Below are 27507 nucleotides of genomic sequence, written 5' to 3' on the forward strand. Positions count from 1 at the left end.
AGGTTAAACGCTGTTGTTTTTGTGATTTGGTGAAATTTTAATCTGTTGTTTTTGCTGTTGTTTGTCAGCTGTTCGCTCCCACAAACCTTGTCTTATCTTTTCGATTCATAAATTGATTGTTGGCTTGCTTGTCCTATATGTCTTAATCCACTTACATATTTTTATAGATGACATCAGAAATCTCAACTACTATTCAGGATCAAATAAGTCTTATAGAAAGTAGAAAAAAAAATCACCGTTTACTGCAAAAGAAAATAACAGCGCAATCGGGCTATTGAAGATATTTTGTTTATTCATAGTTTTAATCGTTTATTTTAATGTATCCTCGTAGGCCAAGCACCATTAACACAGCCTTAGCGGTTTATATCAATTTGAAAAGTTTCACCCTTCCAAAAAAAACCAACATTATCGATAAACGATCAATACAGTCAGGATTCTACTTCGTCAAAATTATCTTCCCATTACGCCAGTTCATTTTCACAATCGTAGAAATGGAAGCCATTGTAGGGTTGACCCGCTGCCAATTTTGCTCTCCGAAACCGATAAATTTATCCACATTGCACCATTACGATCCTTATATGTCAGTTGTATTTTAAAAGACAAATGTATCAACTAGCTAATGAGCATCAGTTAATGATCTTGTCTGCATTGATTCAACTTAAAACTATTGTCTGATCGGTTGTCATGTGGAATTTTCGAAAATTCATAAACATTTAAAAAATTTCTAATTAAATATTTATGTGGAAGGGCAGACTAGATTTTTTTCGTGGGTGAAGACCATAAACCCTGGTTATCACACACAAAAAAATCATAATTTTTCGAAGATATGCATTTTCATCATCTGACTTGAAAGACTGTCGTCAAGTACTTTCAGCAAAAAAAAAATAGCTATTCGCACACACCTACTCTGATTTTGTGATTCATTAGATAGGTATTTCACTTGACCCGTATATTTCATCTTTTAGTACTGTGATTTTTTTTATGTTATAAAGTCAACCTGTAGCTTTGATATATAGAAATGATAGAATCTGAAGCGAAACGATGTATGAAATATTCTTGCTTTGTACGATAGCAAGACAAAATATTCAACTCAAACACGCCCTAACATAAAAAGGTGCACTCGATTCTCTCTTTTCGATACAATTGTTACCCATTTTTTGTAATTTTTTCTTGAGTCACATAATGGAAGGGCAGACACGAAAACTACTGAACTAATAGATTGATATGTTTTCCGTCCGTGGAAATTTTTTTTTAAATCGGAGGTTATGCATTTTCTCTCAGCATTTTCTACATCCAACTTGAAAGATACCCATGTCGTCGACTTGATATCTAATTGTTTTGCTTAACTATGTACTAGATAAATTGAAAACTTATGCAAATGGTGTTTTTAAAATAAAACACTTCGTAATTGAGAAGAAAATTGTAATTTTGTCTGTTTCTATTAACTTTTAATTTGTTTGTCACTATAGTAAACATTACAGACAGTAAGCATTTATCGCCTTCTCTAACAAAGAGCTTCGATTCTTTTGTTCTATTTAAATCGGGTTTCCAACTGAATAGATACTATAAATCACCTGTATCATATAAATTTATTCTACGACATATGTGTATTTTGTGTAAGTACTCGGTATTGTTAATTAATAATTATATTACACTGGTGTATTTAAAATAATGTAAAAATGTATATTCTATAAGCTGTATTGCATCTGGATTAATTATTATAATATATAGAATATAAATAAACTAAAGTCATTTCATTTTCAACAACAAAAACATAGACTGTATGCACTGTTTAATGCGTATTTTTTTCTGGCATTCCTCCCATTAAAGATTTTTATTAAGCTTGTTGTGCAGTCCTACTTATATTTCTATAATTTGTCTCAAATTTAGCCCAACAATATATCTATATGCATGATGGGAAAGGTTTTATTTTGCATACTAATCTGTTGCTTTGAGTAGATGACACAATTCATTCATTTTGTTTAAAATCCGTTCAAATGCAATATATTTCTTTTTAATCTATTATTCAATTTGAAAATGAAATGTACAATTAAATTTCAGGATCTGGAAGACTATGTAGATTACCCATTTTTAAATCTACAACATTTCGTATATTTTTTTAATGTTATTATCACCTTTTAATAATAGAAAAATAAAGAATTTAACTCACCTCTCTTTTCTCATCTTTTACATAAGACGTTAGAAAGGAAAAGGAAATTCCGAGATTACATGTTAGTGTTGTAAGCGTGTCACTGTTTGTTTTCATATCCTGTGGTGTTTGTCGTTAATGGAATATGTTCGTTGTTGTTCTGCTGTGTCAACTGTTTGTTTGAACGTTTCTTTGTGATGTATGTTTTTGCGTGTGTTTAATTGTGCTGTATTGCTGACACGCAGTGTTTCACAAAGAAACGTTCAAACAAACAGTTGACACAGCAGAACAACAACGAACATATTCCATTAACGACAAACACCACAGGTGTCATTTCAGCGATATTTATCAACACTGTCATAAAGCGGGATGTTTGGCTAACCATCAAACCAGGTTCATCACATTAATTTTTCTTAAAATGTCTTGTAACGATTCAGAAATATGGCAGTAGTTATCAAATTGTTCGTTTCTATGTATGTTGACAATGTTGTATAGTGTAGTTGATGTGTTTCTCTAAATTTTAGTTTTTAACCCGTATTTGTTTTCTATCAATCGATTTTTGACTTTCGAACATCTGTATACAACTGTTGCATTTAAATGACAATGAAAATTCAAACTGGAAAGACCTAATCAATTGCAAAATCAAAAGCGCAAGCTCATCAAACCAATGGGAAACAACTTGCATATATGATGTTATTTCTGACTTGGTAGAGACATTTTGTTCTGTAGAACATGGTGGATTTAGTGTGGCTTTATGGATAGCTAAAACCTCACTTGAATGTCAGTCACATAAAAATTCCATTTTATTGTCAACAATGAGTGAACAAAACAAACAGACATAATTTATTGTATGTATATTGAATAATTATAGTTTCGAGAGTAAATTGGTTTTAGTTTATACATAATGGTTTTGTTTGAAAAATAACACATTTATGTAATTGTGAAATGTCGAATATTTGGGATCAACGGTGTTCGTTTTATCGTTATGGATTGGCAAACTTCTACAAGAATAGACCAACAATGTTTGAAAAATAACACATTTATGTAATTGTGAAATGTCGAATATTTGGGATCAACGATGTTCTTTTTATCGTTATGGATTGGCCAACTTCTACAAGAATGAACCAACAATAAACATTATCTACCATCAAAGATATTTCTCAAAAGATATTGAAAACGAAGATTTCTCTCATACATTAATTTTTTTCTCCTGAAAAACCTTAATTTGTTGATACAATGATATACAGATACAAAGATACCTACATTATGATATGATAAGAATGGTAATTCAAAAATATTATAAACTGCATCCTTAATTGCAATTCTGTTACTACAATTCTATTGGACACTTATTATTCAATGAAAGTGAAAAGTCTTTATCGTTTGGTATTTTGATATTTTAATATTAAAGATAGACAAAATCCAATGGAAAAACTTTAAATATAATCCAGAAAAACTGTTCTTTAAATATTATCACTTTATAGTTCATAAATAATAAAGTACAGTTTTAATTGAAGCATAAGTTCCTAATTATTAAAGCAAAGTTTTAAATTCAGAAACGGTTTATCCATAATGTAGGATGGTTTTGATTTCAGCAATAGTTTATCGGTTATTTTAGAAATAGCAAATAAATAATGCAGCATATTTTGATTATATCATTATTTTTACATAGTGAAGCATACTTTTTTTTGTATTGCATTTATTCATTGTTATCAAATATGCAATACTAGTAATTGAAATATTCTAATTTTTGAGAGGGTATTGATTTAGAACCACGTAGATAACAAATCTAGGTGCAGAAGCTTTAAATAGAGAAGGAGACATTTGTTTTGTATCACAAATGTCATTTTCATTGCTTTACCTATTAAAAGATCCACCACAAGATAAATATACCAGTAACTGAATAATCTGTTTAAAGATTATCAATATATAAATAATTGTTTCTAAAATAGTAAATTCCACTGGGATCTACTTTGTTTTCACCATTTACCCCATATGTTGAAAATAACTATTGCACTCAAAAACAGATAAAGTGTCTGGTACAGGTACCCGAGTTTTAACTTACATTTATATGTAAGAATGCACAATGGCTGAAATAAAATAAAAGAATATATTGGTTTGCTAAAATTGATTTTTTTGGTGGTTTATTATGAATAATTGATAATGTTTTTCTTAAACGTTTAGTAAACACAGTAAACATAAACACTTTATTTGTCCGGATGAAAAACGGAAGGTGTAGGTGAAACAATCAAGCGTACTCACTTCACAAACTAAATTGTTAATATGATAGAAAAGAAAAATCAAAATACATTGTATTTATAACAATGATGACTTTCCTTGTATTTTACAAAACTTTGTCGAATGTATATGGGTGTTTTTTACATAGTGAAGCATACTTTTCTTGTTTTGCAATTATTCATTGTTATCATATATGCAATCCTACTAATTGAAATATTCTAATTTTTGAGAGGGTATTGATTCAGAACCACGTAGATAACAAATCTAGGTGCAGAAGCTTTAAATGGAGAAGGAGACATTTGTTTTGTATCACAAATGTCATTTTCATTGCTTTACCTATTAAAAGATCCATCACAAGATAAATATACCAGTAACTGAAAAACGTTTTTAAGATTATCAATATATAAATAATTGTTTCTAAAATAGTAAATTCCACTGGGATCTACTTTGTTTTCACCGTTTACCCCATATGTTGAAAATAACTATTGCACTCAAAGAACAGATAAAGTGTCTGGTACAGGTATCCGAGTTTTAACTTACATTGATATGTATTAAGAATGCACAATGGCTGAAATAAAATAAAAGAATATATTGGTTTGCTAAAATTGATTTTTTTGTGGTTTATTATGAATAATTGATACTGTTTTTCTTAAACGTTTAGTAAACATAGTAAACATAAACACTTTATTTGTCCGGATGAAAAACGGAAGGTGTAGGTGAAACAATCAAGCGTACTCACTTCACAAACTAAATTGTTAATATGATAGAAAAGAAAATTCAAAATACATTGTATTTATAGCAATGATGACTTTCCTTGTATTTTAAAAAAACTTCTAATTTGTGTGGGTGTTTTATAGGTACATCATTCGTGTAATGTATGTAGGTTTTATTGGTACATATACATCTCAGAAGAATACATAAACCACTTAAATTAATTTTTGACTTAATAAATCTTGAAGTTGAACAGTTATTGTTAAATCTTTCGTTGCATACCTTTAAACGGAGATGGTTTACTAATTTTTTAAAACCACTAGAGAGAGTAGACGAAAATAAGGTAAACGTAATAATATTAAAGTTAACTAATATGTTGAAATCATCTTTGTAAAAAGTTATATATTTTATAAGCAAAAATCTAATTAAAATTCTTATCTTATAATAGTTCTCGTGTGCTCGTATAGATATCATATGAGAATAACAAAACCAGATATCTATATTTCAATTAGATTGTGAATGCAAACAACGAATGTTCTTTGTGAAGAGAGTACAGCAGCGTTGAACTTTCAATGCCGGTCTTCGGACAGCAAAATTATCTGAACAAGCGAAAAATGTTGACATAATTATGGTTATGATAATTCGTTGAATAACATACCTTGCATGTCCACCTCTAAGTGTCTTTTGCTTATTTTCGTCTAATTGATCATCCATATATCCTTGCATTTATACTTATTTTCGTATCATGTAAACATTTGCAGTGCTATATGATTACTTATTCAAGACCTAGGTAGTGTTGATATAATATTTTTTCTGAAGAGGACATTTATATTTTCGTTAGGGTTAGTCCAGACAGATATGATTGAATGAACTTTAATTTACTCTACATAACATAAACAACATAAAAACTATATAAAACAAGATCACACATGTCTTGAATTTATACAAGATATAAAAAAAAAGAACGCAAAAAGATTGATATAAACATACAGACATGAATAGCAAACAACATATCCCAAGACAAATGCAAATATTTTACTAACCTTGATAACTAAGTTCAAATAGACAGAAAATACGAAAAAAAAATCAAATTAAAGAAAAATATTCGCTAAACAATCCCCTGTTGCCGAATATCCCTTGCCTTTCATCCTGGTCGGTATAACTTGAAGATTATATAGGTATTGTATTAATTGTTAATTTGTTAACGCCCTGAATATGTATGAACTTTTGGCACTGGACGTTAAACAAGCAACAATCGGCCAACCTATATCTTACGTTTACATTTCCTTATGGACCGGTCAAAATGATGTCAACGACCACTTTATATCGGAAGTGGTTTATATATCCCATTGAATATGTTATATAAAATTTAGTCCTGATATCTATGATGAGTTATAAACATTGTAAAAACTGTGTTGACTTATACTTTATTTACATGTGTTGATATTTATATTTCGTTTCAAACTTTAATATGATGATATTTATTCATAAACTGTTGTATATCAAGTTCATTAGACCGCAGGTATGATCATTCAAAAGGTTGATTGATGATAGTCGTGTGCTTCACGGCCTGTGACAAATATTTCATACCCATAACGAACGAAAACAAATTAACAGTATTAATACATATTAATATAGTTTCTGTTAAAGGATCCATGCTGATGGACAATGTGCAGAAAGCATGAAACACAAATTACAAAAGGTTGACTTTTTAACCCATTCTGACTTGACGTAGCTGTATATTGTATACTTATTGGCTGGGTATGAGTCGAGTAAGTTCATTGTCTCCCAAGGTGCAACTATTCCCCCGAGGCGTAGCCGAGGTCAATAGTTGTATTCGAGGGGACATTAAAAATTTACGATTTCACGAATTACCAGTCAGAAAAAGGAAAATCAAAAAAATACTGAACTCCGAGGTGTCTTATTATATTGAAAGAGACAATAGACACAAAGTTATGCCAAAAAATGAACGAGACAGTTGACCAATATTCATTTTGAAATTTGTAAAAGACAACAGACACATAGCGATGACCGGTAAAATAGTTCAACTTGCAATTGAAAAAAAGTGAAAATATTGTGTACTTATTTTATATAGAAATGATGACGGAGGTATAACAATTATGCATGCTGCACAGCCTTACGAACGCTTCATTTTACTGTTTTACTGCAAGACGGGAAGTATATAATGATGGCCATATTTTATATTCAAGTCTAGTCTAGTGGATGGGGGTTTCATTCAAGTGTTAATAATTGCATGTACATTTCATATGGTTCTAACCTCTGGTTATAAGCCGATAAGATTTATGAACCGCTGATTTATCACAAAATAAAACCCAAGACGATTGGAAATGGCTATATTTACTGCATGTTTGTTTGTTCTTCGCGATAAAGTATTTGAACACGAAGGAATATTCCAGTAACACGAAGCAAACCAAAAACTTGTTTGTTATATCCTGGTTTTAACACTGACATGTACTTCTATGAAGTTAAGGCTTCTTTTTGTTTTAATACAAAATTTCAATCCTGGTATATCTATGATGAGTTCATTTAAAGAATAAAAAATGTTGAACGTGCGTACATGATTTTGTATCAAGCGTCATCTAAAACATGATTCGGTAAAAGCTAATTTTATAATCCACAAATGTACTAAATAAAGCACTTATTTCTTAGACACAGTGATACATTGGTATATTTACACAATAATAACATTTATCAGAAAAATGAATCCTTAGTTTATTTTTTCCAAAGGGCCAGTTCCAGCTATTGTCACATTTGATATTCGACATCCGTTGAAAAATTAACCTTAGCCACAATCATCCTATGATTATATCGCTTTTTGGTGTTTTTGGATATTGTCTTATACACTCAAATATATAGAAAGAAACTTGAACAACAAGAAAAGACAAGGACGATACTAAGGGGACATTCATACTCAAAAGTAGAAAGAAATAGTACACTGCGGCCAAAAAACGAAAGACGACAAAGAGTCATAACAATACTACATACCAAACTTAGTATCACGACACGAACCTCACAAACAACTGGGTGATATCTCATGTGCTTCGAATGGTCAAGTAGATCCTGCTCCTCTAGTGGCACCTTCCATGTTGTTCATCGTTACTACATATTTGATAAGAAGAATCGTTTAGTGTGGTTAAATCGAGGAAGTGTGAACGAGATCGTGAAATCGACCATTGAATATATCCGTGTACATCTGTCGCTCCGAAATTCATTAACGGTAAACCAAACACATGATGCAGTGCTAAAAACTTTCTAAGGGATGACTTCAATTCTACCACTTGGAACCCTAACCATACAAAGTATGAATAATCCCTCCCTAAATCAAGATAGAAATAAAACAAAATTGGGCTTTTTCTTTCAATTAGTGTTGCATGTTTAGGATGGGTAACACTATTGTAGAAAGAAGACAGTCCAGTGTTTTTACTCTTTTGAAAGAAAAAAGAAACATATTGTATGTACTCTAAATCAAATCATCATTATTACCAGAATTTAAAAAAATCACCGGCAGACGTGTATATCGTTTGTTAATAAACTCATCATAGATACCAGAATTAAATTTGGTATTTACGCCAGACGCGCGTTTCGTCTACAAAAGACTCATTAGTGACGCTCGAATCCTAAAAAGTAAAAAAGACCAAATAAAGTACGAAGTCGAAAACCATTTAGGACAAAAATTCCGAAATGTTTTGCCAAATACAGCTAAGGTAATCTATTCATGAGGTAGAAAAGCCATTAGTATTTCAAAAATTCAAAAGTTTTGTAAACAGTTAAATTATAAATATGACTTTATTAATGATAATTCATGTCAGCACAGAAGTGCCGAGTACTGGGCTTGTGATATCCTCGAGTGGAAACCTCAACCAGTAGTGGCATCGACCCAGTGGTTGTGCAAAGTTTAAACAGAAAATATACTGAACTCCAAGGAAGTCATAACGGAAAGTATCTGATCAAATGAGAAATAAACTTGTTCGTTTTGGATTAAACCTGAAAACTGAAAATCTTTTTAGGTAGTTTATATGAAAATGTTTTCTAACTGCTGTATGTCTTTCTCTGTGCATTAAGTCTTTTGTGGGGGAAAGGGGGGGGGGGGGGGGGTAGGAGGGGTTCTGATCCCGAAATCCCGGGCTTAAAACACAAAATCCCGAGGTCCCGAATTTAAATAAATTTAAATCCCGACATCTCGAAATTCGAAAATAGAATTCACGGATCCCGAAAAGGTCAATCCCGAAATACCGAGCTTAAAAACACCCGATCCCGGAGTCCCGATAGAGGTTCTATCCCCCCTCTTTTGTATCCTGGGCAACTTTGGGGTTATTTTCGTTCTGTCCATAGCAGATGAACAGCTTGTCAATGTTTTTTCTTTTTTGTAATTGATGAGGAAGCGATGTATTACATATCACAAACATTAACTATAATATTTTCGTTGACAGACACCTGTAATTACACCTGTGTTATCTTGGAATGACGATGAAAAGTACATTGATATTTTCCCTTATATCTTTAGCATCGGTTTCTTATGCAGGTATGTAAATTAATAATGCAAGATGTTTGGATTGTAAGATTTACTTTCATCAAATACAGATCATTACTCCTGTTTGAGTTGTTTTTAATACATTTCTTGTCGGCTAAACGTCTACCGAAACTGCTGATTAAATTGGAATATTGAAACCCTTCAACAGTATTTTTTAAAAGTTTGGAAAGTGGTTAACATGTAAAGAATATATCCTTTTTCGTGACGTATTTAGATATTCGAAAATTGCATTTAGCAGATCAAATGATGCACATGGAATCCTTACATATGAATGATTATAAAGATCTGACAATCAAAGTGATCAAAATCGTCGATGGGAAGACTGAGACGTTGTGTTCATAATTTCAAAACATATTCTCAGGTATCACGATGAATAAAAACATCATTGATTTATCAATCTTGTTTAAATTCAGAAAGAGAATTGTTTTTTCAGTTGATTAAAACCAGCTAGTCACCCTAAATTTAGAAATAAATGGTTCGGAGATGCAATAGTTTATGAATAAAGGCAACGATAGTATACCGCTAATCGAAAGTCAGAAATCAATTGAAAGAAAACAAATCATGATTAAACCAAAACCGACGGAAACACATCAAATATAAGAGGAAACAACGAAACAACAGAAACACTAAAGTGCAACAAAAAACCAAACGACAATATAAAAGATACCTGAGGGACAGTCAAAATCATAGATTGAAAATAAACTGACAACGCCATGGCTTCAAATAAAAAAGACAAACAGACAAAGAACAGTATAGAAGACAAAACATAGAAAACTTAAAACTAAGCGACACGAACCCCACCACTCCGGAAGGGTAAGAGCAGACACACAGAAACGAACTATAAGATAACAACTGCATATAATGTTGTCTTATAATTTCCAGAGAAAGGCATCAAACAACAAGAATTAAAAAAAACTAATTATTATTTGAACTGTTGTTAAATCTCCATAAAATAAAAACCTGTCACTCAAATATAAATGTACAAATACACTTTTGAATAGCAAGAGAATGGAAAATAAACAAATAAATCTGATTGCAGAATATTAGCAGGTTAGAGTTATATGCAGTTTTGTTTATTGTTTCAATAAACATATCTAAAAAGCATGCACCTTAGCATAGATCCAGCAGGGCTGATTACAAAAATGCAAACTGATATTTAAACAAGTTTTCTTAATTAAAGACAACCATGCGCTGTAGAACGAGCTATAATTGCTTCTATGTCGCTTGGTTTCTGGTTGATAATCGTCTCATAGTCAATCTAAACCACATCTTCTTATTCGTATAATGGTTACTCTGATATAATGGTAATGTATTAAACGCAATTTTCCGTGACGTTTTCTATGTCAACTACTAATATTTTTCCAATCTTAAGAAAGTGTAGTCGGCTCTTAGCAGAATGTCTGCAATATTACACATTACAATATTATATATTCAAGATTTTTGCTATTGCACTTACATTTTCCTTATCCAAATTTGTTAATATAACGGAATTATTAACAACTGTGATACAAGTGGAATGTTGAGCCAGATATAACATCAGGTTAAACCCACAATTGCGTAAAAGGCTTATCAAGGCAGTAAGATAACCCAAGCAGTTGTCCATACGTTTTCCTGGTTAATAAAGTCTAACTTTTGAATTTATCAGTTTTTGTGACTTTCCCCTTTTTAGCTCACCTGGCCCAAAGGCCTATAACTCAAAAACAAAGCATTTAGAGCAAATCTGATGAGGTAAAATTGTTTATAAGGTCAAGATTTATCTGCCCTGAAATTTTGAGATGAATCGGACAACCCGTTGATAGGTTGCTGCCCCTGAATTGGTAATTTTAAGGAAATTTTGCTGTTTTTGGTTATTATCTTGATTATTATTATAGATAAAGATAAATTGTAAACAGCAAAAATGTTCAGCAAAAATGTTCAGCAAAGTAAGATCTACAAATAAATTAACAGGACCAAAATGGTCTGTTGACCCCTTTAGGAGTTATTGCCCTTTATAGTAAATTTTTAACCATTTTTCGTAAATCTTAGTTATCTTTTACAAAAATCTTCTCCTCTGAAACTACTGGGCCAAATTAAACTAAACTTGGCCACAATCATCATTGGGGTATCTAGTTTGAAAATTGTGTCCCGTGACCTAGCCAACCAACCAAGATGGCCGCCATGGCTAAAAATAGAACATAGGGGTAAAATACAGTTTTTGGCTTATCACTCAAAAACCAAAGCATTTAGAGCAAATCTGACAGGGTAAAATTGTTTATCAGGTCAAGATCTATCTGTCCTGAAATGAGATGAATCTGACAACCCGTTGTTGGGTTGCTGCCCCGTTATTATCTTGAATATTATTATAGATAGAGATAACCTGTAAACATCAATAATGTTCAGCAAAGTAAGATTTACAAATAAGTCAACATGACGGAAATGGTCAATTGACCCCTAAGGAGTTATTGTCCTTTATAGTCAATTTTTAACAATTTTCATAAAATTTGTACATTTTAACTAACATTTTCCACTAAAACTACTGGGCCAAGTTCATTATAGATAGAGATTGTAAGCAGCAAGAATGTTCAGTGAAGTAAGATGTACAAACACATCACCATCAACAAAACACAATTTTGTCATGAATCCATCTGCTTCCTTTGTTTAATATTCACATAGACCAAGGTGAGCGACACATGCTCTTTAGAGCCTCTAGTTGAATTTACCACAAAATTCCTTTGTCATTTGTTATACTTGTTTAAATTCACATGTTCCTTACAGAAAATCTATGTTGTTCTTACCCGTGTCAAAATGGTGGAGTGTGTCTAACAAAGGGATTTAATGATTATGAGTGTGATTGTACCAGTACTGACTTCTATGGAAGATATTGTGAAGTCCGTAAGTATTAACTGAGGTTTAAATACTTATCAAAGGTACCAGGCTTATAATCTAATACGTCAGACGCGCGTTTTGACTACATAAGACTCACCAGTGACGCTCAGATCAAAATAGTTATAAAGCCAAAAGTCAAAAAGAATTGAGGAACCCAAATTCCAAAAAGTTGTGCCAAATACGGCTAAGGTAATCTATACCTAGGATAAGAAAATCCTTGGTTTTTCGAAATATTCATACTGTTGTAAACAGGAAATTTATAAATATTACCACATAACTGATATTCATGTCAACACCGAAGTGCTACTGACTACTGGGCTGGTGATACCCTAGGGGACGAAACGACACATTATAGAATGAATTTGGTACAATGGCAATATAAGAAAATATCAAAGTTTTATATGCCACTGTATATAAGGCAAACAACTTTAAAAACATATTCATACATTAAATAAAAATATCAAAGGAACTACCAAAGTTTCAATAAAAAACACATCTAAGATGCATATTAAGTAGTGCAGGACTTTAGCTTTCGTTGATCTACTAGGTAGTTTAGTACAGAAGAACGACTAGTTGAACTGTTAAACAAATAGAAACGATATAATCTTAAATTAATAGACAGTTTGGAGTGCAAAGTTCTATGTTTTATCTTGATTATGCAATGTAAAATGTTAAATCCATAAAATTGTATGAGGGAGTTCCGATTTAGTACATTTACGAAGAATACAAATAATTTTATTAATTTTAGATAAGAAGCATGTTGCAAGAGTTGTATTGTAAATTTTTGTCTTTTATCTCCCGACATAAACTTGTGATTTGGCAAGTGGGTGTATCACTTTATTATTTTATTGTAGCATGTGGGTGCACCACCATTGTTCTGATTGTTACAAACTGATAAAATATTATACAAAACATATGATATAAATGCATGATTATGACAACAAAAATATACGTAAATGAAATCTAGGGATCAAATATAGACAAATGATTTTTACATATCAAGTTCGACTCGAGTTCAAAAAAGTTTTATATAAATTAAAAAAAGAAACTATATCATATATCTGGCATGAATATGGAACTTATTTGACGCAAATGATAAGAGTTGCCAAAGTATCGGCAACTACTAACGAGGCCTTGTATCAACATTACTGACATTTGAGATTTATTTCCCGCAGTAACAAATTATTCACAGGCATGTTTTTTGTTTTTGTTTTTTATAATCACCCTGAGACAATTTAGTTAAACTCATCATAAAGACTAGGCTTACAATGTTGTACACCAGTTAAACTCAAATAAAAATGATAAAAAGGCGGAATTAATAAAGAGGTTAATATAAAGGGCATTGTAGACCAAACATTCAGAAAAGTTTTGCCCAAAACATCTAACATAACCTACGGCATTCCAGGGTCGAAAATCATAATTTTTCAAGTTATGACCGTATCATTTAATAAACAATACATCTCAACACAGAAATGCTGATTACATAGCTGTGGATTCTCTCGTATTGAGTTTAATCTGGATTAGCATTTTACCATGTTTACTTTAAATAAAAGTGGTTACCTTTTTAAATGCAGATGTATTTGGTAAAACTTAGTTGCATTTTCACAGTTACCTATTTTTGGCAAATGAATGTAGCACAAGACGACAATATGTTGTGCACTATCTTAACTACCAAATAACTTGAACGTCTGACAAGTATTTTCAAAAATATTTTTAAATGATCTTTGACACACATCAAATTATTACATTTGGGTTGAGCTCTCATAAACATGTTTAGCCCCGCCGCAATTTTGCTCCTGTCTCAAGTCAGGAGCCTCTGGCCTTTGTTAGTCTTGCATGATTTTTAATTTTAGTTTCTTGTGTATAATTCGGAGTTTAGTATGACATCCATTATCACTGTACTAGTATACATTTTTTAAGGAGCCAGCTGAAGGACGCTTCCGGGTGCGGGAGTTTCTCGCTACATTGAAGACCCATTGGTGGCCTTCGGATGTTGTCTGCTCTATGGTCGGGTTGTTGTCGTTTTGACACATTCCCCATCTACTTTCTCAATTTTAAAGTTATGGAAAATACCGCACGATCTAAATGTAATTATTTAGAAATGTGTGTCCGCAGCAACTTAAATTGTTTGACTGATCAGATGTTGCATAAGAAAACATAATAAACTGATTAAATGTTACATATATCTTTCAAATATATTTTGAACAAGCACTCGTCATCGGATCAATACTTGTTGCTAGATACGAGCATAAACACCACAAATTCAATTCAAACGGGGATAATCGAATTTTCATAGACTCAACGCAAATTACAGTTATTTTTACATTACTATATTTGAAAATGTATATTGCTAATTTCATTTAGTGTATCAAACATAAAAGCCAGATGAATGGAATTTTAAGAACTATAGCATTTGTAGAAGCATACAAAATGCAGTATGCTTTTACGTATTTAATGCTAGAAGTGTTTGTTATTGCGTTATGAAGAACAATATGATGTTGCAGTATAACAGTCTGTAAAAAATACAGAATAAATTTGTATTCCTATAATCACATCAGTGGTTGACCGATGTTGAAAACTAGATACTCATGTTGAAATTTTTTAAACCAATGCAATAAATAAAAACATAAGTAATAGATCTGAGCCTACATCTCATTTCACTGGCAACAATGCTGACTGATTTACTCATAACTACTATGTACTTTTATCACATGATCCTAACTCGTAGTACATTGGTATTGCATCACATTCCCCGTCAGTATCTTATATCCATTAAGCATTCAAACGACGTATATATTTGGCACTGACATGAAATACGATCTTTATCACAGGGTATGGCTTTTTAAATTTATCATTGTTTCAAATGGAGTAGATTGATGACGGTCTAAGGTGTTCAGTTTGTTTTTGATTATTTAGATAGTTCAGACTACCGAGGGATGGGAGCTGTCGAATCGGTAGTCTAAGATAGGTATATTCTAAATAACATTATTTGTACAATTGTATAAACTAGTACATTTTTTTAAAGTATAATTTGATTACTTAAATGCTGAATCTTAGTTCACCTTTATTTCACACCAATGGCGTATGGAACATATGGTATGTTTTTAAAAACGAGGGGGGGGGGGGCATTAAAATTGGGGCTTATAAATACCGCGAGCATGGTTATCAAGAATCATTTATTCACGGTGAAGGGATATCTGTGTGTTGTTATAAAATCAATACTTTCAGCTACCTTTACAATCTGTGTGTTGTTATATTTAAAATTATCATTTTCAGCTACCTTTACAAAAAGAATAAAGTTATGGTTGAAGCCATCGCCATCAACATTACACAATCTATTGATAGGAAATAAATGGTTCTGGGACATTGTCAATAGTATACCCTTCATCAGGAAGTTTATCATGAAGAGAGTTTATACCAGTAAGTTAATTATATAAATGTTGGGGAATTTATCAATAGTATACATCTATTTATCGACAGGGTACAGACTAAGTCTATGATGATCTATATTTCACTATACTATCTAACAATAACTGCAACTGAAATAACTGTAAGAACATTTTTTCCAAATATCAATTATTTTTTGTTACTAAGGCAAATGTGTATCTCTAACTTTATATTTGAATCAAACGATTGTTAATGGTTTCCCGGACTTTATGATATGTATATATATGTATATGTCGTGATTGTTGTAATTCTCTTAGACCTCTTATTGTTTTTACAAACGTATAACATAAGACTCTTCAAAGCATAACTAATATTGTGCAACTTGGCATTTCAGTTAGATCAGACATAATTGATAGTCCTCCTACATATGACAACGAACATTCGTACATTACCGTTGATGCAAATTACAACCTATCATTTTTTACAAGAACATTACCACCAGTCCCTATTGAGTGTCCAACCCCTATGGGCGTGGCAGGACAGACAAAATTACCAGACATTGATGAACTGGTTCAAAAGTTATTTGTCAGGGAGACGTTCAAGCCAGAACCAAGAGGAACAAGTGCTTTGTTTAGCTTCTATGCTCAACACTTCACGCATCAGTTTTTTAAAACCGATATCAAACGCGGACCACAGTATCAATGGGGAGGTCATGGGGTAATTATATTTTTAAAGTTTGCATTACAATTTAATAGGGCTTTCATTTGTAGTTGACTTTGTTATTATTCTTTACCAGCCTCTTATCAATATAACAAGTGACAACGGTATTAAAGATAATCAAACGGGATACATGTATGAATAAGTAATCTTTTCTATTTTTGTGCAGTTTCAATCAAAACATTTTTTTCAAGTCTAAACATAATATTGTTTGCTTCTGCACAGAGAGTTACAGGCGTGTATACTGGCATGCAATTAACAGCAGTAAATAGATAATAGAAACACATGCATTATGTGTATATTTTAATGAAGCAATGGCTCATATGTTTATTTACAGCATATTTGTTACTGCTAGAGGGCATGTTTTGTTAGCTAATATTGCCATTCCCACAGACACCAATTGTGTCCCTTTTCTTGCCGCCTTGTTCTTTTTTTCATAGGAGGCAGACGTCATACAGGCCCTTTTTAGGCATTATGAAGCTAAGTAAGCATCAACCTTCAACTTTTTGTTCCATTATATAGATGGTGTCATCACACTAAATAATTCAAAGTTTTCGCAGTGATGACTAAGGATTTTTTCCTATTGTTCTTAACACCACATCGTCTTCTTTTCCATGGTTGTGACATTAAAGAAAATGTTAACTTGTTAAAAATAAAAATACAGATGCCTCGAGTGGATCAGGCTATATTTTCCCTTCTTGTGCAATGAGATTATTCCCAGTTAATCTTTGACTTATGAGTGCTGAAGTTCCACTTGGAACCCTCCGATTATTTAGTATAACACATAGTATGTGTAATTTGTTTGGTAAATTAGTGTCTTTGCAATGACTTTGTCTGTTTTACAGGTTGATATGACACATGTGTACGGGAAAGACAAACACGATGAGCATCTACTGAGATCTCATACAGATGGAAAATTGAAATTCCAAGTGAGTATATTTAGTATTTTCACTATCAATGAAAATGAAAATATAAGATTCATAAAACTAAAGATAAATTATTAATAAAAACGAAGATTTCTTAAACATAAAAAAAAAAAATCCCAATCACTAGAAATAAATATCTTATGCATAAAAAAAATATCAAATTCATTAAAATGAATATATCTTATTAATACAAATGAAAATATTAAATTCACGAATATGAGGATTTATCTTTCCTCCAATAGATTTATGGGGATTTGATTGAGTAATGGACTACACGTGGTGACTATGTATATTTGATATAGGGTGTCCTAAAAAATACCTGGTTAGTTACCATATAGAGTTAGCAACCATATGGGTTTAGTAAGGAGTTACTTCCCTTTCAGACAAATAAAGATGCCACACCTCTCTATAAAAACAACACAGTGTTGAGGGAAAATCTGAAAGGATTCAACAGACGAAAAAAATGATGATGAAAGATTGAAATAAGTTCATAAAACATAATAAAAGCTAACAAGTTGTTACTGTTGGCATAACGGAGTTACTTCCCTTTCAAAACAAAACAAAGAAATCTGAAAGGATTCAACAGGTGAAGAAATAAAAACATGTAATAAACGATTGATATAAATTCATACAACAAATTTAAAGCTAAAAAGTAGTTATTGTTGGCATTTGTATTCTGTATAGACAAATAGAAGTATAGGATCTTAATACTAAATATTGAAGTCTTGATCACTTTGATAGGCCGCTAGTCAAAATAGCACATGTGTAGATAGTCGGTAAGATAAATTCGTTACACGGTGTGCTCGTATTAGGTCACTAACACACCATTTAACTAATTATAATATAAATGAAAATGAAAATATTTTCTAATACAAATCAAGATATCTTATTCATGAAAAAAAAAATATATATAATATGGAGATATCTTATTTATAAACATGAAGATATCAAATCCATCAAATGAAAATATCTTATTTGTATAAAAGAGGGACGAAAGATACCAAAGGGACAGTCAAACTCATAAATCTAAAACAAACTGACAACGCCATGGCTAAAAATAAAAAAAGACAAACAGAAAAACAATAGTACACACCACATAACATAGAAAACTAAAGAATAAACAACACGAACCCGTATAAATTATCAAATTTATTGAAATCTATAAATATCATTAATAAAAAGATTGGTGAACATGATAATGATTCATATTTGACAATTATAAATGTGATATGCTAGTAAACCTACTAAATGTGATACTAATTCAAAATAAAAAATTCACAAAAAAATACATGAATGTGTTTTTAAATCCAGTTCTTTTTCCTTTACAATTTTCTTAATTAAAAGTTTTTCTTTAAAAAATATGGAAATGTTGTAAGATTATTCAAATTACCTTATCATTATCATTTTTTAAATTTGCTGTAAAAGGGGAACCATAATGATAAACAATTAATTACACTTTATCTAGCCTTTTAATCTTCAGTACTAACATTTTCGAAAATAATGGAAACTAATGAAAATCAGAAAAAAAAAGAACAAAAGCAAACCTGCAGGAGGGTCTTCTATTTATGGCATAAAATTGATTTGTTTTTATTTGTTGGAGATTTTGTTACACAAGTGAATGCTAAAATAAATAAATCTGTTTTAAATTGCAGACTATAAATGATGAAGATTGGCCACCATTTAATAAGGATGTCGGGGTTGAAATGAAATACATCCTGCCAGTCCAAAAAGACAATGACTTTGCCCTCGGTCACTCATTTTTTGGTAACCTTCCTGGGCTTTTTATGTATGCTACAATTTGGATGAGAGAACATAATCGTGTGTGTGATGTTATGAGGAAGGCACATCCAGATTGGGATGATGAAAGACTCTTTCAGACAGGAAAACTGATATTATTAGGTAAGCAAATACTTAAAGTTTTTGATGACCACTTATTTTAACTTCTGGTTTGTTTGATAGTCACACAAAAGTAGCATGTCTGAATTTATTGGTCAGTGTTAAAATAAAAATTCGTAAGGATTCCGCAAAAACCATTGTCTCGCGTACTTTTCCTGTTAGTTGTAAGTTCAACAAAAAGTGGGAAAAAATTATTAAACATTTTCCTCTACTAAGATACTTTCTTTTCATGACTAGATGTTTCTGTCCAATTTTGGTAAAAATCCAGGATGGTTTATGAATCTAATAAATGATTTAAAACGTTAACTGCACAATACATGAAATGGTAATGGGAAGACAATCAAAGTCCCTTAATATGTAATATACAAAAATAAACAGGAAATGCATTTTAACAAAATTTCCTTCTGGAAACGAGAGACCAAATGACACAGAAATTAACAATTATAGGTTAATGTACGGTCTTCATTAACGAACTATGTCCATAACGCATAGTCAGCTACAAAAGGTCCCGAAATGACAAATGTAAAACAATTTAAACGGGAAAACTAGTAAAAATCAAGGATAGTTTAAGAAAGTTATTAAAACTTTAAAATTTTTAACCACAGAGTGAATGTAATGTTAACTGGCAGAAAGTCAATTTAGAAGTGAAATACAGAATAACAGGATTTTTTAAAACTAATTTACTTCTGGATACTATCTTATGATCATTAACAAGCTTCTTACCAATTTTGGTAGAAATCCAGGAAAGTTATTAAAATTTCAAAAAACTTATACTACAAAGTGAATAATATTATGTATGGACGCCGCCGCTGCCATCGATGATGAAGACGCCGGAATGTACAAAGCTATATGTTTCTTTTTGTGTCAAAAGTCGCAGACTCGACAAAAATGATACAAAACATGTCTGCCTGGCAGCATACTTTCGAGTATCGTGATGAAGAGCGTCTTTAAAAAATGATATGATAAAAGTTAATTGGCAGAAATATTACTTGGTATTGGATCCAAAAAATGCTGTTTGTATACATGAAAAGTATCTATTTTCTTTTTATAAATCATCTATTTAAAAAAGAATGTTGGGTCAATTCAAAAGCAATCATTCTATCAATGAAACTAGCATTATACCGGTGGTTGAACACTGACCAAAAGTATACGAAATGTTTCAACATCAAGAATGCTTAATTAGAAAACACACAACAGAACAGATATAAAGAATGAAATCAATTATATGAACAAATATATCTCTTGACACTGGTTGTTCAACATTGTGAAAAAGGGAGGATAACAAGAGGACAAATAATGATATGTCAAGTGGGAAAGACATCGTGATTAGACTAAAATGAAATGAAGAACGCATAAAAATTTATCTACAAAACACTGCACAAGAAAATATTGATTGAGCAAGACGAATATCAACAGAATAGGGATTGTCAGGTGCCTCGTAAATGTAAACCTGATCTTCCAATGTCACATGATATACATGATAATTATAAGTGTTCATAGCTTATCGATTATGTTTAGATAAATGAAACATATACCCATTGTGATATACATATTTTATTAAAGCCTAGCAATTGACGATGGTGCCCTGTATACGTCCAAACTCAATTTTATCATAAGTAGCGTACCCTCTGTCATGAAACCTACACATTTTAAGACTTGTTAAAATGCGTAAGGGTTCAGCGGAACCGTGTGTCGCGTCTTCTTTTGCTGTTGTCTATTTTGTCAGTATGATAGGGGAATGCACATAATAGATTTACAGTTAATAACGTTATTATATTAATATTGTTTAATACAATTAACGGTACCAATTTTCTTGCACCAGATGCGCATTTCGACAATACATGTCTCTTCAGTGATGCTCGTGGCCAAAACATTTGAAATCCAAAGCTTATATAAAAGATGAAGAGCTATAATCCAAAAGGTCCAAAAATATAGCCAAATCCGTGAAAGGAACAACATTTTTAAAAATGTATGAAAAAAGTAATGTTTGTAAAAAATAAATGCAGAATGAAATCAAATTTATAGATTGATAAAAGAGTTGAAACATAAATTTATTGAATGAACAAGTGAAATTTGTGACAAAAGTCGCAAGCTCAACAGAAATAGTGAAAAATTAATAAACAGTTTGACAGCATCGTTGGATTATAAGAAGCTTCCGTATAAGTTTGTTAGACATCCAGGATGTTTTATGAATCTAATTTAAAAATAATATACCTGCAGACTAAATATGATTGTAATGTTAACTGAAAAAAAGCTATATCCCTATAAAATTGGGGATTTGAATGGGGAATGTGTCAAAGAAACAACCATGCATCCGACCAAAGAGCAGATAACAGCAGAAGGACACCAACGGGTCTTCAATGCAGCGAGAAAAAAATCGCACACGAAAGCGTGCTTCAGCTGGCTCCTAAACAAAAATGTATACCAGTTCAGTGATAATGGACGTCATACTAAACTCCAAAATATATAAAATAAACAAAAAGTAAAAATGATAAAAGACTAAGGCGCAAAAATGTGGCGGGGTTAAACATGTTTTTTTCTAGTTCTTAACCCTCCCCTATACCTCTTGCCAATGTAGAAAAACAAACACACTACAATACGCACAGTAAAGTCCATTTATCAGTTATATATGGAAAAACATTCCTGCCAGATGCTATTTTTTTTTTATAATAAACAAGTTCTGTCCAAAAAAGAGGGACGAAATATACCAGAGGGACAGTCAAACTCATAAATCGAAAATAAACTGACAATTCCATGGCTAAAAATGAAAAAGACAATCAGACAAACAATAGTACACATGACACAACATAGAAAACTAAAGAATAAGCAACACGAACCCCATCAAAAACTAGAGGTGATCGCAGGTGCCCCAGAAGGGTAAGCAGATCCTGCTTCACATGTGGCACCCGTCGTGTTAGTTATGTGGTAACAAATCCGGTAAATAGTTTAATTCGGTAGGTCACATTCATGAAAGGGAATGGGATTGTCGTTACTACGTAAGGAACATATCAGATATCATCTGTAAAACGGTTATTCCATAACGGTCAACTAACTCGTGAGGGCGTCCGTAAAATTAACGAAGGGATGATTTCAACTTCACCATTTAGAACTCCTGGTTTAACAGCTTCCTTGTGAGCAGCAACCCTCTATGAAAAACAATCATGATAGGAAATGTAAGCACAGGAATATCGTATCAATTGGGAGAAATGTACCTCGTATGCAGGTGCTGCTGGAATGTTGCTACTTAGAAATGGAAAATTCACAATTGGAAAGCTGAAATCATCTCTTTTGTCGTAAAGTTTTGTTTTTAACGTTTGGTATAAATCCGTGCTATTATAAGAAAGTTATTAAGATTTCAAAAAACGTTAACCATAGAGTGAATATTTGTGGACGCTACCGATGACGGAATTTAGGATCGCTATTTCTAGCGAAACTGTAATGACAAAGATAATTACCCATATTATGTATATCCATGTGAAAGTGTTGTTTAAATTTTTCTCGCAAATGTTGAAGTTATTCTAAATAAAAATTTGTATTGATTTTTAGGGTCTACAATAAGAATAACGGTTGAGGAATATATACAGCAATTGAGTAATTACAACTTCAAACTTCTTTTCGATCCTACCTTGTTATTTGGAGAACCATTCCAGTATCAGAATCGTGTTGCATTGGAATTTAATCATTTGTATCATTGGCATCCATTGATGCCAGATGATTTTAATATTGGAGGGACAAATTATACTATAAAGGACTTTCTGGTCAATCCGAAGCTTGTAATAAAACATGGAATGGCCAACTTTGTGGACTCCTTGTCGAAACAAAATGCTGGATCGGTTAGTATGAATAATTTAAATTTCATACCGTATCATAAATACGTTTTATGTGCACGGATAACGATATCAAAGAGAGACGAAAGATACCAGAGGGACAGTCAAACTCATAAATAGAAATTAAACTGACAACGCCATGGCTGAAAATGAAAAAGATAAACAGACAAACAATAGTACACATGATACAACATATAAAACGAAAGAATAAGTAACACGAACCGCATCAAAATCTGGTGTTGATCTCCTGTGCTCCAGAAAGATAAGCAGATCCTACTCCACATGTGGCACCCGTCGTGTTGCTTAAGTTATAACAAATCCGGGAAATAGTCTTATTCGGTAGGTCACATTCATTAAAGGGAAGGGGATTGTAGTTACGACATTAGGAACATATCCGATGACATCTGTGAAACGGTAATTCCATAACGGTCAACCAACACGTGATGGCGTCCGTAAAATTTACACGGGGATGATTTCAACTTTATCATTTGAACAAACATGTGCCATCTACGGAAATAGAAACTGTACTTTTATTTCTACATTCATTATGTTTTACTGTTTATGGTGGTAACATGCTACCCATAAAAAATGTTTCGACACAAACTTGATTACAATTATTCGGTTTGTCTGATCATAGATGCTCTTACTATTCCTATATACTTATACATCCCCGCAGACTCTCGACTGTTTAAGTGTAATAGTTCCAAGTGAAGATAAACCCATAACATTTAATGCACGAGAGTACGATACACGGCCACCAATAGAAAATGAATGCTTTACGTGTGTAATCCGTGTTCACGTCCCTTCAAAAGATAATTACATGCATTGTATTATTTTCATATTAAAATATGACTATTCGTACGAACGCTAATGTTTTATACTGTGTAAGATTCAAAATTGTGTAACATGGATTTCTCATTCATTGAGCATTAAACTCACTAGTAAAGTCATGTGTATTCAACTTTTGACGAACTCACTGGAAAGCGTTCTGTCTGATGGTTGCGTGAATTCAAAATACAGTTCATGACATTTTTGTATTGTAGATTACTGTGAAGAATCATGGAAAATATACATTGGCTGTTGTAAAGGAATTAATGAAACATGGCCGAACATTACGTTTACAATCGTTTAATAATTATAGAAAACGTTTTAATTTACCAGCGCATAAATCATTTCAAGAATTAACAGGTCAGTTTAAAAGTTTACATCTTTTATTTTTATTATTTGTGCTTTTTAATAAAAAAGTATTGTTTAGTATAATACCAAGCATTAAGGTAAGTTAAGTTAGTTTTTCATTTAACTATTGAAAGATGTATCCTCAACCAATATATATAAAATATCATCAAAACACATTTCAAATAAAACAAAAGGCACTGGCTATATCATCTATATCTCGAGCTTTAAACAATTGTTCAGTGTTTAACTCGTTCAGCAAATTAACAAATAAGATTATATGTCACAATCGGATATCGGAAAAACAATAGTCTCTTCAATATCGCAATCTGTACACAGGACACACTTAGAAAGTTGTGACTGAATGATATCGCATCAATAAATATTTGAAAATACTGAAAGTAACATAAAACAAACATGTGCAATACCGAGAGTAAATGTGAGCAGAATTCAATATATAGAAGAGAAAATAATTTAAAGGTTCAAACCGTGTAATAAAAAAACATGTTTTTTTTTTTTTATAAAATGATATGTAAAAAAAATACCAACTTAATAATGAAAGTAGATATGGGTGCGAACTAGAGCTGGTTCCTACTTCAAGTTTTCTAAGGGGAAACAGATACACGGAGACATTATTTTAAATATCGACAGCTATGATTCGTATTTCGATATTAGTTAAGGATGTATTCTTCAGACGTTTCAGTCTTATTGAAATCTCGTTCTGGAATTATTTCCAAAACATGTGATACAAGTGTAAAATATCAATGAATTCAAAACAAATCATAATCAAAATAACTCTGTGGAAAAAATTATGTATATAAAATGATTAGTTATTGAGAAATCTTGTTTTAAAATTTTACAATTCAGTCTTTTTAGCCAAAATTTTGATAAAATAGGTGAGGGATATAAATATAATTTTACAAGAATAATGCACATCCCATATCATTCTTGTCATTTCAAATTTCTTAAGGTAGATGGGGTGTTTAAATTATAATCCATGGATTTTTTTAATAATTTGCCAAAATATAGTTTATATCCTGCTTGTTTAAAAAAAATAATAAAAAGAATGGGTCACGGGACTTATTTTCACACTACAGGTTGTGCAAAATTGTCCGATTTTGTATAGATTATGCATGAAACCCCAATTTTCCGCCATAAAACGAATAAAATATGAGAATATAGCTCTAATATTATGCTTTCAGATAAGAAGAAAAAATGGGGTCACCGGACTCGTTTTCTTGCTACATAATAAAATGGGTAAATTACCAACACATTCTATTGTAAAGTAACACTATCTGAATTATCTGCCCTTGCATTTGAGTTGTCTCCCCTTATTTGGCAAAGTAGGAAAAATTTGATTCAAACAAAAGTATTCGTTTTTTCGCAAAAATACAACCATAAATATGATAAAACATTGCATTTTCTATATTATAATGAAAATTCTTACACATGAATTACCTACTTATTTCAGAATTTGCACATTTTATCAAAGATCTAGACCTTGTTTTCTGGTATTTCAAAATCCAAGATGGAGGAAGACACCCTATTTACCCTAAATATGTATTTTTTAATCATTTATAACAAAAAGGTTAAATAATATGCATTTGTTCTTAAAACTGAGAAAAAACACAAATTTGCAAAATTGACAGCACGGCAAATTTGACACAAAAAGGCACCAAAATATGATAAAACTTTCTTATATTTACACCTTTTTTTGTAAAGATAGATTTATTCAGATTGGTTTACTTCATTTTTATGGAAAGTAGGAAAAATTTAAAGTTTAATTGTGGAATTGTGATTTTTTTCACGATAAAAGCCCCACAAAAAGGTAAGGATTGATATAAAATGGAAAAATTATCAAAATTGGTTATTTTCAAAGGGCCATAGCAAAAAAAGAAGTGCACCACCATATGATTTTTTCTTCACCAATTATTTTTTTACAAGTTCATTAAAATGTAAGCATTGATTTCTATTCATAGGCAATAAAAAGTTAGCCAAAGTATTAGAAAACTTTTATGGAGATATCGATGCTGTTGAGTTTTACGTTGGACTTATAACTGAGAAACGTCGCCCAAAAGCTGTTTTTGGCGAAACAATAGTTGAAATGGGTGCACCATATTCTGTTAAAGGAATTATGGCCAATCCAATATGTAGTCCTAAGTATTGGAAACCTTCTACTTTTGGAGGAGATGTAGGTTGGGAAATAGTTAATACAGCAACATTAAAGAAACTGTTTTGTCAAAATTTAAAAGAAAATTGTCCTGAAGTGTCTTTTAAAGTTCCCAACTTTGTAGAAGAACAAGACAAACCTCTCGATTATTGTGATGGTGACTGTCAACAACATGGAGGTGAATTGTGATTATCAGACCCTTGTGGGGTTTTTTATACACCTATATATGAATGCATGAAGTGTCGCTTGTTTCTGATTTGAGCCGAATATTTGCATTTAAACATTTTGTCAAGTCTTGTTGCTTAAATATTTTATATAATGTGAATTCATTTAATTTTCTTTGTGTGAATCTTTAAATTATTATAAGATTGAGTCATGTTTGTTTCTACTATCAAAGGATATTTTTTTTCAATTTGATAAAAGAGTCCCAGAGGTCAAGCTCTGAAAAGTGTTATGGAAATAATTATGAAGGGTACACACATTTGTCATGTGACACTTCGTGTCTTAATATAACATAACACCATAGATCAAAATATCCTGTTTTACAATTTGTTTTAAAGAAAACAACATCTATATTTATCCAACCGATTTATAAATCCCTTAGTAGCAGCCCAGGTTGCATTCTGTGTATCCATGTATATATGCAATCCCTTGTGGTAAGTGTCATAGAACAACGAAGCATTACAGAAATATATTTGTTAATAATAGTACAACGAAGCATTACAGAAATATATTTGTTAATAAAGTGCTACCCAATACATTAACCTAAAAAGCTTTGTATTTGTCTTCTCGACTTCTGTATTGGTATCAGTCTGACATTAAGGATTGTTTTATTATGTTTGAAGTCTCTTTGAATTCCAAGTCTACTCGAACGAGTTTGAGCCTGCTTTGACTTT

At 31.6% G+C, this 27507-nt stretch overlaps 1 protein-coding gene across 2 annotated transcripts; it reads left to right on the top strand.

Moving 5' to 3' along the window:
- The first annotated feature begins 1528 nt into the window (after positions 1-1528).
- On the top strand, positions 1529-27383 carry LOC139519143 (prostaglandin G/H synthase 2-like). Of its 2 annotated transcripts, none has more exons than XM_071310962.1 (10): positions 1529-1616; positions 9550-9641; positions 12405-12521; positions 15792-15935; positions 16297-16619; positions 17465-17548; positions 19198-19444; positions 22988-23274; positions 24312-24456; positions 26421-27383. In XM_071310962.1, exons 2-10 carry the CDS (start codon positions 9581-9583, stop codon positions 26798-26800), a joined length of 1788 nt encoding a protein of 595 aa, XP_071167063.1. In that variant the 5' UTR covers positions 1529-1616; positions 9550-9580; the 3' UTR covers positions 26801-27383. The 2 variants fall into 2 exon arrangements, with proteins under 2 accessions (XP_071167063.1, XP_071167064.1); XM_071310963.1 differs by lacking the exon at positions 1529-1616 and adding an exon at positions 5312-5441.
- The last annotated feature ends 124 nt before the right edge of the window (positions 27384-27507 follow it).

This window comes from Mytilus edulis, chromosome 4 (assembly GCF_963676685.1).
Source record: "Mytilus edulis chromosome 4, xbMytEdul2.2, whole genome shotgun sequence".
NCBI lineage: Eukaryota > Metazoa > Mollusca > Bivalvia > Mytilida > Mytilidae > Mytilus > Mytilus edulis.

What these genes read in the sequence shown, in the direction of transcription:
- LOC139519143 (XM_071310962.1), top strand. Translation starts at nt 9,581, where the DNA reads ATGACGATGAAAAGTACATTGATATTTTCCCTTATATCTTTAGCATCG. An exon ending in TGGAAGATATTGTGAAGTCC is followed by an intron (nt 12,522 to 15,791) that starts GTAAGTATTAAC and finishes TATCATTTTCAG; the next exon opens with CTACCTTTACAAAAAGAATA. An exon ending in AGGAAAACTGATATTATTAG is followed by an intron (nt 19,445 to 22,987) that starts GTAAGCAAATAC and finishes ATTGATTTTTAG; the next exon opens with GGTCTACAATAAGAATAACG.